Raw genomic sequence first — 13,364 nt, 5'->3', positions numbered from 1 at the left:
TAATATATTACATAAGTGTCATAGTAGTCGAAATAAGAATTCTTTTTTTGTTATTTTTTTGTTGAGTGAATGACACACTTGCACAACAACAAGACACAAAGAGTGTAATAGACTAGACCACACCATCACCCGCTTTTGCATTTTTTAGAACACCACCACCACCACAAATTGGGAAACGAAAACGCTTAGTTGGGATCTCTACTCATGAAAAATAAACATTGATGTTATACGGACATGTGACGAGCTTGGTCAGTCGTGAACAGTCATGCAGAGAGGACGAGTTGGATGTTGGACTTTTTACTCACAGTTGTAATGCCGAGGGAGGAACATTCAATGTAAGTTTTCTTACGAGCACAAAGTTACCTTTGAGGACAAGAAACGAAAGAATAAAACAGGGTATTTTTTTTGTTCTCGGAGTTTCCAGTCACTTCGACTCGTCAAAGGAGAGAGCTGGCCATAGGGAACGACCGGCATAATATGAGAAAAGCTTGAAACCCGGTACAAGAAGTTTAAAACTGCTACCACTCAAACAACCCGCATTAAAAAACCAACTGCCCAACCCGAAAGTGATACAAACATAAACAACACTTGAAGAAAATGCTTGTTATTACATCACAAAAGGTAATGTAATTTACAGTCTGAGTTCTGCATGCTACTTAAAAAGGTAAAAGTTTAACTTGTAAATGTAACAAGACGGAACTAAAGCTCCTGTACATTCGTGTAAATAGCTGCTACATGAATAAGCGCCCATGTACAGTAAACAAAAAAAAAAAAAGAAAAAGGAAGCGCTGGCCAATATTAAACGCTGAAACCATGTTTTGCTTCAATCCTCGTCTTCTTGTCAAAGAAGAACACACCGGAGTCTACGTTTTGTGTAAGCTTTGAAACACCACCACAACGAACCTTTAATCATACTATGAGAACTTTAATTTAGTTACCAAAGAGCACCACCACATTTAATAAGAAAAAGAACAATAAGATTTTAAGAGTTTAGCGTCAATTTGTATCACAAGAAGATCTCCATTTTGTACCATTGTAGTAATACTCTAAAATTTTTTTCTTCTCCATAAAAAAGAAGAAGTACATCAAACAGTAACAAGTTCACACAGAATCACACGATGTGCGGGTTTCCTTAAATTTCAATAAAGTACATATATAATACAACTCTGTTTCCCTTTTTTTTCCTATATCTCATTACTCTACCCTCTTGGTTATCAAAAAAATTATCTTACGTTAACTCACAGAATATCCTTATACCAGAGTAACAACCAAATATCAAATTATTGCTATTGAGTTTGCTTATTAATTCATACAACTACAATTACAACTGCTATTGCTACTACAATTACAACAGAAATCTCATATCATAACTGATCACTAAAGCTATCTACGATGTCTACTGAACAACCAGCTACTGCCAATGTTGGCAATCAAGATGAAATTACTCCATACAGTGAAGGTCAACAAGATGCATCTCACAACCCAAACAAAGATGTGTATGGACCACACTGGGGTGAAGTTCGTTCTGAAGGGGATTACATTTATTTCGGTAATGAAAGGTACTTGCGTTCCGATTTGGCTCAAGCCTTTGGTGGTATGATGAACCCAGGTTTGGCTCCACCACAAAAGACTGAATATGCAAATCCGGCTCCGTTGGGTTTAAGTGGTTTTGCATTGACCACATTTGTCCTTAGTTTAATCAATTGTGGTGCTAGAGGTGTTCACATTCCAAATATTCTTGTTGGGTTGGCTTATTTCTACGGTGGTGCTGCTCAATTGCTTGCTGGTTTCTTTGAACTTATTTTGGGAAACACTTTTGGTGGCGTTGCATTGTGTTCATATGGTGGATTCTGGATGTCTTGGGCTTCAATTCAAGTTCCTGCATTTGGTATTATTGCTGCTTATGATGGACACGCTCAAGAACTTGAGTTTGCTGTTGGTCTTTTCCTTCTTGCTTGGGCTATTTTTACATTTTTCATGATGATTATGACCCTCAAGTCTACATTAGCATTCTTTTCCATCTTCTTCTTTTTGACGCTTACATTTTTGTTATTGGGTATTGGATCAATTTCTGCAAGAGAAGGTGTCACTAAAGCTGGTGGTGTTTTTGGTTTATTGAGTGCATTTGCTGCTTGGTATAATGCTTATGCTGGTATTGCTAATCCACAAAACAGTTATCTTGTGGTTAAGGCACTTCCATTGCCAGATTTGGAAGACCGTTGGAGAGGAAAGGAAAAGACTAGCCAAGCTTAGAGCAGAATAAGGCCAATGCTTTTTAATCTGATTCCCTTTTTTCTTTAATTAATAATAACGAACTATCGTCTTCTCCATCTACTAATTTTGTTAATACATGTTTATTCTAATTTGTTTATGATTTGTAAACGGGCTTGCATTTTAATAACAATTATTTATTTTGAAGAGACGTCTGTTATTGTAGAATGCCAATATAGGATTTTCAGTGTTTGTATTCAATTGATATCTCTCCAGCTACTAAACTTAGAAGCATGGTTGTCTAGCAAAGTACACTCAGCTTTGATACCTGGTTCATAATCTTGCCCATTCAGTACAATTGTAAAAAATAAACTTCATTAGTACTTGTCACGTCAATGTCGGAGTTCGATTAACTTTCGGTTCCACTAAATTGTAAGAGCGGATCTAGAATAAGACGGAAAAAAATAATTGCCGATACAAGACTTGACCACTTTACAAAGACACAATTGTTTCAATGCGATAGACATGTGTGTATATATGTATTATTATACTAATGCTTGCTATGTGATGGGAACTATAAATTCGAAAGAGGAATGAGAACGCGATATGAAATTACTCTCTCCCTGATTCTTTCCTGCCCTTGACTAACTAAAAACTGGTCTAACCTGTACCAACAAATCCTCATCTTGTTCAACATTGATGATTGTTCTAATGAAATTACGCAAATCCAGCGATAAGTTGCTATAATTGATACCTAAATCATCACTGCACAATAATAAACAATCTGGTTTTAGATTTTTCAATATTTGTAAATACCCTTGTACATTCGAACACTTTAATAGCTTAAAATTTGGTGGTATTTTCAAATTCAAGTCATCTTCATTCAAATTTGGTGGAATAATGAAAATCATATTCTCTTGTGTAGTAAGTATGTCATTAAGCGGCAATTGTGACGATAGGAATGATGATGAAAGTGTGATTGCAATTGACTTGTTGAGGTACTTTTTAGATATGGTGAACGATTTAGTAGTTGATAACGACGTCTTACCTTTGGACTCTTGTTGTGATGATGACGATGATGATGATGATGACGATTTAATATATGAGTCGTACACTTTGTAAGATATGGCCACTGCTGACGTTGCTATTAGAGCTGCCAAGTATAATGTGGGGTTTCTTTGTGCTTTTCTGCTCATCATAATTGATTTGGTTGGGAATATATATGTATATGATAAAAGTGCCTGGCGTGTATATCTCAATTGTAAAAACTATGTGTGGTTCTGTTATCTGTATCACACACAAAAGTAAATATCAAAAGGTGATTTATATCTTGATGTAAATTGTGGATATGTCAAATGTTTTATATCTTCACAGTGTCTTTTGGAACCTCCTTTTGGTGGCTATATATATATATATATACAAATAATATACTTTTGTATAATGAGGTTTGCTAAGAAATGATATTGCCAAAAATTTTTGTTGAGACAATTTTGTTTTAATTTCTTTTTTTTTCTTTCTGTGAACGTTTGGCGTTGGTGTGTTTAAGCTTTGAAAACTGAATTTTTGCAGACAAATGGGAATGGTGAGCTAGAGTTCTGGGTTCTGAGTGTAAATTTGATAGATATAAAGTAGTTATTTAAAAGGAGATGTGGAGAGTGAAATAGCTTCTCCTTTTATTGTAGCTCATTTGAAATTGGTTTGTGAATCATCTGATGTAAGTTCATCAGCCCACAGAATCATTCCGTCGATTTGGTAGCAGCTTTTCACGTGATTACATTTATTCTTTTTTCCCAACAAAATTTTTTTTTTTTTTGCGTCTAAAGGGGGGAAGGGGGTGCGGAGTGTGGAGTGTGGCGTGTGGAGTTTGGAGGAGAAGAGGAACAAGTAGAAAGTTGTGAGACAGTATGTTGGTGGTGGTGTATGCAGACCTCATTACGGATGTGGAGGGAATCTAGTCCACTTGTATCATAGAGTAAACCTGTTTGTCATAAAACGTAATACAGGTCATATATTATTGTCACTATGGAAGCAACATATTTACCACAACCACCTTCTCCTATTTATCCACTACGATTCAATTCTTTTTGTCACAGCCAGCAGCCCATCAAGCTCATTATTACTGTAATAGCCTTGTGAACACTTCATATCAGTATAAATACAATATTGCCTCAGGGTAGTCCTCAAATGCGGAGTTTTGAACCATCTTCATATGTATATGCCATGAATCACCGTCACTGAACCGCACTGCAAACTCTGCAATGTTTTTACGTATCTTTATTGCTTGGTCAACCCATAGTGGCACCTCATGTAATTGATTTTTCGCCACTGCTTGTGTGTCACATTTGTTACTTCCAACTACACAAGAGGCAACTAAATTTGGGTCCCTCCAGATCTCTGTGAACTGGAATAGGTGAAAAGTCCTGTAGGCACTTTGTCGCATGTATTCTCACCGTGTAACACATAACTCATATTTGATTGGACTGTATTAGACACTATGTTTGTCGTTATTCCAATCAAGCTTATCTTTATTTGTATGGTTCCCATATTCAATACAGCCTTGAACTTCTCAAAAAAGACCAAATAAAGAAGTCACTTTTTCTTCCCCTCATTTCTCCAATTTACAACATTGACATCTGAATTAAGTGTCATTTGTCCGTCTCTTCTCAAATGGGTTTGGACACTTGTTATTTTTGATAAGTTCTTTTATCCATACTTCAACCAGTGCCACCTCAAAAAATGTCAAAATGCCGCCTGTTCAACCGCTAAGGATAGCTAAACGGTCTTCAACAACTAAGCGTAAGTACAGTTTTAACTTCAAGTAGTTGCCGTCTAAGAGTATCTCAATGACTAATTATGGACTCATTTTCATTCAAAGTGTCTTGGGCCCCCTCTTTCATGTTTTCAAAACCTATGGAAATCTTGCATACAAATGATGGCCATGCACGCCAAATGCACTATCCACATATATTGCTTTTCTTTCAATGTTGCATCAATTCATCAAAGTGGGGCAGGGAATGCATTTCACATTTGACTAACGAATCCTACCCTTCATGTGCCAGAAGAAATAATGCAAGAATCAGAAGTTTGCAAATAAAGTTTGAAGATAAATCGTCAACGGTTGAATTATCTCTCCTCCCCTCCTCCTTCACAAAGCCACTCATATCGTTATTGTCTCAACAAATCTGTAAATTAGCTATCTGTATAGCAGGTAGCACATCAAATTGGACGGGGTTGCATGCCCTTTATCCACCTCGCAGACGTCGCCATGTGTGCTATTATCTGAAACCACCACAAAAGATAGTGTCTACGCGTGTGCGCAAACGGAATATGCTAAATTACTAAAAGGGGAGTGTGCATTGCGTTTTACATTTCCTAACATGGTAGTGCCACACGCAATTCTTAAGCACGCGAATTTCAGGCTCTATTCGGTTGAAGAGAGGCTGGTCCAAGAGGTTCAGGGAGACTAATCTATGTGGGTCATGTTGTTGTAGACCAACGGGTGGTTGCCCCCCCACAATCATAGCTGCTACGACCTCAACCCAATGTAACCTCAGTTCATGCGTCTGTTAAACCACAGCATCCACGTTTTCCCAAGCGGAAAACTTAAAACATTTTGGCCAAACGCTGTAACGTGGACCCGAAACTGCAACCACAACGATCTGGTAAAATTATTTTCTTGTACACTGTAATATGCAAAAGAACGTGTGTGTATAGTTACTACTCTTGGTGTAATTAGCGCATTGTCCGTATTAAGAAGGTAGTTTAAATCGCTTTCGTCGGAACTAATATTTTCTTTGTGCAACATTGAAATTTTTCAACTATGGCGTTTATCTAGTAATAACACGGTCCCCTCCAGTAGACACACATTCATCACTATTTAAATGGATTGAAATGTCTTTTACCATTCTTTCAGTTTCATTAAAATTTTCCTCAACTCCATAAGTCAAACTTTAGTTTCCAAGAATGTCACTTCATCCATTCACTCAAGCCAAAGACTACGAGATCAGATTAGCTGCAAAGTTGGTCAAGGATGCTTATCCAGCTTCAGCTAATGTCCATTTTGTTCAAATCGACAGATGTGATCCGCCCAAAAAATCAATGATCGATTACATCACTGCTGAAAGAGAAGGATTACCAACTCCAAAGATTCCAAGAGTTTTGTATTGTTACTATTATACCAACACGTTTGATTTCCACAAAGCCTTGGTCAATGTTACTGCCGGTCACGTCATCACCAAGGTGAAACAACCAAAAGGTGTAGTTGGTCCAAACTTGCCAGATGATATGATGGAACTTGAAGAATATTGCAACAAGCACCCCGCCGTGTTGGCAGAGGTTGAAAAGTTGAAATTGCCAAAAGGTTACACTATTAGAAACGATCCATGGATTTATGCTACTGATGACCCAAATGAAAAGAGACCATTGATTCAATGTTTCATGTATGTTTTGGCTGGTAATGGACATAGTGAATCCAACCACTATTCCTTGCCATTGAAATTTTCTCCAGTGTTTGAAGCTTTCACCAAGAAATTTATCAGGATGGATTACTTGCCAGGTGGATTTGATGAGACAACTACCCCGACTGGACCATGGCAAGAAGTTCCATGTAGGGAGTATCATCCAGACTTGAATGGTGAAACAGTAGCTAGAGATGTCAAACCATTGTTGATTTCTCAACCAGAGGGACCTTCTTTCACTGTTAAAGATGGTAAAGTTAAATGGCAAGGTTGGGAGTTTAGAGTTGCTCCAACTTGTAGAGAAGGTTTTGCCGTTTATGATGGTTGGTTCAAAGGCAGACAAGTGTTTTACAGAATTTCCTTGTCTGAAATGACTGTCCCATACGGTGATCCAAGAAAGCCATACCACAGAAAACAAGCTTTTGATTTAGGTGATTGTGGATTTGGTTCTTATGGTAACAGATTGAACTTGGGATGTGACTGTTTGGGAGTTATCAAGTACATGGATGGTCATAGTATTCATGCCAATGGTGAGCCAATCACTATTCCAAACACTGTTTGTATGCACGAACAAGATGATGGTTTATTATACAAGCACGTCAACTACAGAACATTGAATGCTGTTGTTGCTAGAAAGAGAATCTTTATTGTGCAAACCATTGCTACAGTTGCCAACTACGAGTACATTATCAACTTGAAATTTGTCAGTGATGGTTCCATTGATATTGAAACCAGAGCCACTGGTATCTTGTCCACCATGCCAATTGATGAAAATGTCAAGGTTCCATGGGGTACCATTGTTGCACCAAATTGTATGGCTGCTTACCATCAACACATTTTGTCATTTAGAATTGACCCTGCAGTCGATGGTCACAAAAACACTGTTGTTTTTGACGACACCAAGAAATTGCCAAAGGACAAGGACTTGAATCCGTTTGGCATTGGATTCGTTACCGACCGTCACTTTGTTGAGAAAGCTGGTTATGTTGATCAATCACCATTTACAAACAGAACTTACAAGATCATCAATGAAAACATCATCAACCCAGTTTCCAAAACTCCAGTTGGTTACAAGATCAATATGCCAGCAAGGCAAATGTTGTTGGCCGATAAGGATTCCTTCAACACCAAAAGAGCTACATATGCAACTCAACAGGTTTGGGTCACTAAATACCGCGACCATGAATTGTATGCTGCTGGTGAATTCACCAACCAATCTCAAAAGGATACTGGTGTTGGTGTTTGGGCCAATGGTGTTGACAACGTTAGAAATGAAGATTGTGTTGTTTGGGCCACTTTGGGATTCACTCATATTCCAAGAGTGGAAGATTTCCCAGTTATGCCAGTTGAGACTCACAATATTCAATTAGCCCCATTCAATTTCTTTGACAGAAATCCAGCTTTGGACATTCCTCAAGCTAACAACTCTTTCAACAAGAGTATCTTGGTTGAGGGTGAAGGCGATGATGCTTGTTGCAAAACTAAGATATAAGAGTCTGTGTAAGTGTGTAAGTGTATAAAGTATGAACTAATTGAAAGAGTTTTTGATATCGGTATATTTCTAATCATATTATTGTGTATTATTAAAATAATCTATTAAGAATGGTGTGTGCTTTTACGTTATGAATTAAATTTGTAGTTATTAAGAATTAGTCATATGTAAACAGAATACAATAGTTCATCTCCTCTTCATCCAACGACTTGATGTATAGACACTTTGACAATAAGTCCGGTTGGATTTCAATCTGGTAGTTACTCGACCACTCAATGCATTGTGACAATGACTTGACTATATGTACCGAAGTTCTAAATTTTGAAAAATTAATCAACTCAGGTGCATCCTTGGTAATGTTATCCTTGTTGACAAAAGTTGGTCTTTCGGCATTAAAAGTTAAATCTGATAAATATAACCCCACAAATGGAATACATCCTTTTGAAGGCGTAGCATGATTAATAGATAACCTAACATTCAAAAAGTTTTTCAACGGTGATGCCAATTCTTCCAAGGTTTTCAAAGTCAATATATCACCGGGAGGTAAGTTACGCCATGTGCTTTTGAAACCTTGCACCTTTTGTGACGTCAATGCCAAAATTACTTGCATTAAAGTTCCATAATTTTGCAAAGTTAAACAATGTTGAGCAATATGGATAAACCGAGAAATTATATTGATGCGTTCAACTTGGCTTTGAGTGAGAAGAATCTCTGATATAATCCAATTTACCATGAGATTGAACCTGGCAATAACCAAATTGACTCCTTTGTTTTTCATGTAATAGTCATCGTTGACTATTATCTCTAGCCAACTATTGACGGGTGTCAATTTCTTGTTCCACTTCAACTCAATCAAATCCTTCCAATCCACTTCCTGCAACATGTCCTTTTCAATTACGGTAAAGTGGTCGGCCAATGACTTTGAATCAAAGGACAACACAAATGAAATATGTGCATTGGTATCCATGATGTACCTCACCGACAAAAGATCACTTGAGGGAGAATAGTTGTCAAGGATAATTTTTGGTGAAGGGTGTTCCATTACCTCTAAATCATTAATTTTTCCTGGCTGTTGAAAATCAAACACATCCATTGCGATGCTTCTTTCTGGTGTCGAAGTTGAATGGTTGACGGAACTATCTGTCTTGAAAGTGGTACGCTTCCTGATTGGCGTTAATGGGGTAACATTACTAATATCGAAAGTTGACCCGATGGCATCTTCGGACCTTGCATCATTGATCTGACGAAGTATGTCCTCGGTATCTTCCACTTGGAAGTCACTGTCATTATCTTCATCATTTCTCTTTGGCGTAAACACAGGGACATTTTTCCCCTCCAATTTGTTGAATGCGTACTCAATTGGGTCCTCAGTAGACCTCATTGACTCATCGGGAATGGCGGCCAATTCTTTCAATGCGTAGGAGCTGATTCCCGGTATCACGATAGAGCCTCCCGACGAGCCAGTAACTGCCGTATTCTGTGTATGCTCAGCTCTGTTTGATTCCCGTCTGCTTCGAATAGCGACAGAGAAAATGGAACTATTGGCCATATCAGCTGAGGAATAACGTGATTGATTGTTCTTTTCAGAATTGATATCAACTTCGTTAAAGGGTAACTCTGTGAGTGCACGTAAAACGCTGAATCTAATACTTTTACGTGAGCTTTTTGAAGTTTGACGCGACATTTGTGATGACCTCAAGTTGATGGAAGGGCCTAAGCGATTTTCAATTTCCTCAACATCGGCCCTAAGGTTGTTGAATCCAGTTTTTTTGCGAAGACCGGTGTTATAGGTATGATTCCCCTTGCACGAGTTGCTATCATTAGTGATTGAGAATGCGGAGTCATAACTGAGATAAGACGCCATCGACTCTCTTTTGATGCCAGAGCCAATAGAGTTACGAGATATTCTCGAGATTCTTGGGTTGTAAACAAGGCTAGAGTGTGCACCTTCAATGTAGCTCACTCTTTTTGGTTTGACTGGTGGCGGACTCATGGCGATTCCCAATTCAGCTACTTCAGCATCGTACAGGGTAATATTGCTAGGGGTGGATATAGTGGAAGTCTCAAAAGATTGAGCGGATTGCGGGAAATTAAAGTTTGCTGCTTCATACACTTGATCATCTTTTGCCTTTGATCCATTGGTGATACAAAATTCATCAAATTCATCATGCAGCAAAAGGGTTTCCCTTTCTGCAGATGCATTTAAATCAACGGCATCATCGTCATTCCAATTGATACTTGCTGCCTTTTGGAACGACTCTCCTGAAATATTAAGTTCGTCAAGTATATTTTCCGAAATATTTCTTTGCACCTTGATAGTTTGGACCGGCCCATCTTCCTTTTCATTGATCAAGTTGTCAATCTTTATAATGTTCAATTCTGATAAGTCATTGATGTCAACATCGTCGTCATCATCGTTGTCATTCGACACTTCAATGGGTTGCAAGTCTACCTCTTGACGACTTGCCTCCTCTGGGACATCCACAAATCTATCTCCATCCTCGTCAATAAAACACCCGTCAACTTCGTGAATGATGCTGTTTGAGTTCGAGTCCATGTAGTACTGTATCAAATATTCTAATTCGTCAACGATTCTAGCGCTCAACACATCAACTCTGTTTCCAATATTCCGCTCATCCACTACATGCATAGCATCACATATTAAATCTCCAAGATTGTTAACTGAGGCATTTGAAGTTGATTGCTCTCTTTGAAGTGCCAGCGATGGTTTTATTTCGACATCAGAAGTGCGAGAATGTGCCGAAAGTGATCTTTTCCAGCCATCCATCAATTTTCTGATTGATTTTTTCCTCGAGAACTCGTCATGGTGATCCCCATCAAAAGCTGGGGGTAGAAACTGTGAATTGTCTGTTTGTGTTTGGAGTATATTCTCCTTGACAATTTTGCAATCCATTTTCTTGACAGGTGTTGGGGGAAGGATCGAATGAATTTTTGATGTTGGGAGCTTGACATTACCATTTGTTGAAAACCCGATTTCCTTATAAGGATCTGCCTTTGTTTTTCGGCTTTTGGTGGGTGTTGTCAGGTTCACATTTGGATCCTTTGTTTTTTTCAAATCCAAAGATGAATCTTTTATTTCCATTCGATTGTGCCTAGTTGTTTGAGCCAAAACCTTCTTATTTCTCAGTGGGTGTGGGTTACTTGAAGGTGTGCGTGGGGTTTGAGTTAAGTCTGGTGCTATAAAGGGTGATGATTTTGCCGAGATTTCAAATGAGGAGCCAAAAATGGGGGACCTCATCATTCTTTTATGTTTCTGCATTTCATGAATTTTGTTATTTATCGATGATCGAGATGACTGGTGGTGTAGTAAAAGGTTATTTATGGAAAATTGTGGATTTTCTTCTTGGCTTGAATCATCATCAAATATAAGCATCTTGTGATGGATCTTCAGATCGTATAATGAAAGCATGGCAGACCGACGATACGAAGGGTTTGTGTGTATTGACATTTCTGTATTCGATTTTGAAAGTCGGTTGGAGCTCTTGAGATCATTGGTTAACGGAATATTATACGTCGATAAAGTACTCTCCGTCATAATGATATTAATGTCAACTCCAAGGAGCCAAAATTTGTTCAATAATGAGAGCCAGTGCATTTTTAATTCTTTTAGGATTTTCGTCACATATATGTAGTCCCCAGTCAGCTTGAAATTGGTTTTGCAAATCAAGTTCGACTCCTTTATTATCCCATTAAGTGTCAGTGAGAATTGGTCGCATAGTTGGTGATTGTTGTCGAAATCATCAATAAAATAATTGATTATCCAATGCCGTAACACCACAAACGTTCGGAGCAAGACTAGTTTCCCGAGCTTGGTATTAGATTCAGTTCCTGAGTTGATGTATTGTAGTGACCAAATTAGTCTCGTTGTTAATAAGCCCATAATTTCGTTACTATTGGTGAAGAGCCTATAAGTGAGGAAGAAATCACTTATAAGGTTGTAGTCGATAACCTCGGGGGATGTCATTTGAACAATCAATGCATGAAGGGTGGCGTGGTTTATAAGCTCTGGGTTTTGTTCGTCAAATTTTACCAAACTAGTTTCAGAATTGTCGGTTGGCAAACACGGAAACAACTTTTCGTCATCAAATATAGATTCATTGTGTTTATTGTATTGGTATTCGGGGGCCATATGTTGTTGATAAATGCCTGTATCAGATAATGACTTTGAAATAAAATTCGGCTCTGTTTCTAAACTTTCGACATCTGGCTCGGGTAGCTTTTGCTGGGAGACGGGACTTTCCTTTATTTTGTCCTTTTCTTTTGATTTGGGAGAATGTGCCGCTCGCAATTTGGTTGACTGAATGTTGTTTGATGTATTCCCAAGTTGCTCTTCTTTTCGCTTCATTGATGAGCTACTGGTATCCACCCATGGATCATCCGATTGAGCTGATACAGAAACCTCTTTTTCCATCTCTTTGATGGTAATTGGTTCGTGATGCTAAATGTAAATTTTGAAATTCAACTGAAGTGAGTTTTAGTTGATGGTTTTGAACTTTTCTTTTCTCCCCTTGTTTATATTTCCACAAAGAAAAAAAATAAAACAACAACAAATGGTTACTATAGGACACCCTGAATCCTAGAAAAATGCAAGATCGACTAAAATTGAACAATGAACTCACAAATGGGGTTGAAAGAATGTTGACTGGTTGTTTTGTCTTTTTACTTGTGCTGTTTTGTAATTTGTTTTTGTCTTCTGTCTTTTTTTATTTGCTCGAACTATTCGTATGTTTTATTGTTGTTGGTTACTTTTGTTTTTGTTTACATTTTCATATTCATTTTTTTACGCGACTAACTTTTGTTTTATGAGACAATACAATGAAGTGAGAAAGAGAGACGGAGACGGATTGATCGTTGTAATTCCATCTTTTGACGATGAATTATCACAATCGAATATGTTGTGTTCTAATAAAATTGACTCTGTATATTTAGTTTGATTTTGGGCTTGTATTTTTAGCAACTACTTGGAAGTAATACAACGAATGTATAATTTATCCACCTCGGAAAACGATAGCCATAATCATTATATAATGTCTTGCTGGACAGGAGGCTAATTATTGTGAACTCGATAGCGGATGAGCCCTATTTGTTCAAAATCCAATTCGCCAAATCACTTTCTGGCCACCTTTCCTCGGAACGAAATGCTGTATGTACTGGCGCTGGCACTGGCACTGGCACTGGCACTG

At 37.9% G+C, this 13,364-nt stretch overlaps 4 protein-coding genes across 4 annotated transcripts; 2 read left to right on the top strand and 2 right to left on the bottom strand. All coding sequences in view use genetic code 12, as the record gives it.

The window, feature by feature from the left end:
- Positions 1-1,392: 1,392 nt before the first annotated feature.
- On the top strand, positions 1,393-2,253 carry FRP3 (putative ammonium permease; the record flags this gene model as incomplete). Its single annotated transcript, XM_036812487.1, has 1 exon — positions 1,393-2,253. One exon carries the CDS (start codon positions 1,393-1,395, stop codon positions 2,251-2,253), a length of 861 nt encoding a protein of 286 aa, XP_036663590.1.
- A 602-nt stretch (positions 2,254-2,855) lies between these two features.
- On the bottom strand, positions 2,856-3,410 carry PEX22 (Pex22p; the record flags this gene model as incomplete). The annotated part of the gene is made up of 1 exon (XM_036812486.1): positions 2,856-3,410. The coding sequence occupies one exon, from the start codon at positions 3,408-3,410 to the stop codon at positions 2,856-2,858; it is 555 nt and encodes a 184-aa protein (XP_036663589.1).
- A 2,764-nt stretch (positions 3,411-6,174) lies between these two features.
- On the top strand, positions 6,175-8,160 carry AMO2 (Amo2p; the record flags this gene model as incomplete). The annotated part of the gene is made up of 1 exon (XM_036812485.1): positions 6,175-8,160. One exon carries the CDS (start codon positions 6,175-6,177, stop codon positions 8,158-8,160), a length of 1,986 nt encoding a protein of 661 aa, XP_036663588.1.
- A 157-nt stretch (positions 8,161-8,317) lies between these two features.
- On the bottom strand, positions 8,318-12,592 carry LTE1 (mitotic regulator; the record flags this gene model as incomplete). Its single annotated transcript, XM_036812484.1, has 1 exon — positions 8,318-12,592. One exon carries the CDS (start codon positions 12,590-12,592, stop codon positions 8,318-8,320), a length of 4,275 nt encoding a protein of 1,424 aa, XP_036663587.1.
- Between the last annotated feature and the right edge of the window lie 772 nt (positions 12,593-13,364).

This window comes from Candida parapsilosis, contig 005569 (genome assembly GCF_000182765.1).
Source record: "Candida parapsilosis strain CDC317 annotated contig 005569".
Classification (NCBI taxonomy): domain Eukaryota; kingdom Fungi; phylum Ascomycota; class Pichiomycetes; order Serinales; family Debaryomycetaceae; genus Lodderomyces; species Lodderomyces parapsilosis.
The sequence above is the reverse complement of the archived record's forward strand: the minus strand, read 5'-3'. Positions and strand labels throughout refer to the sequence as shown.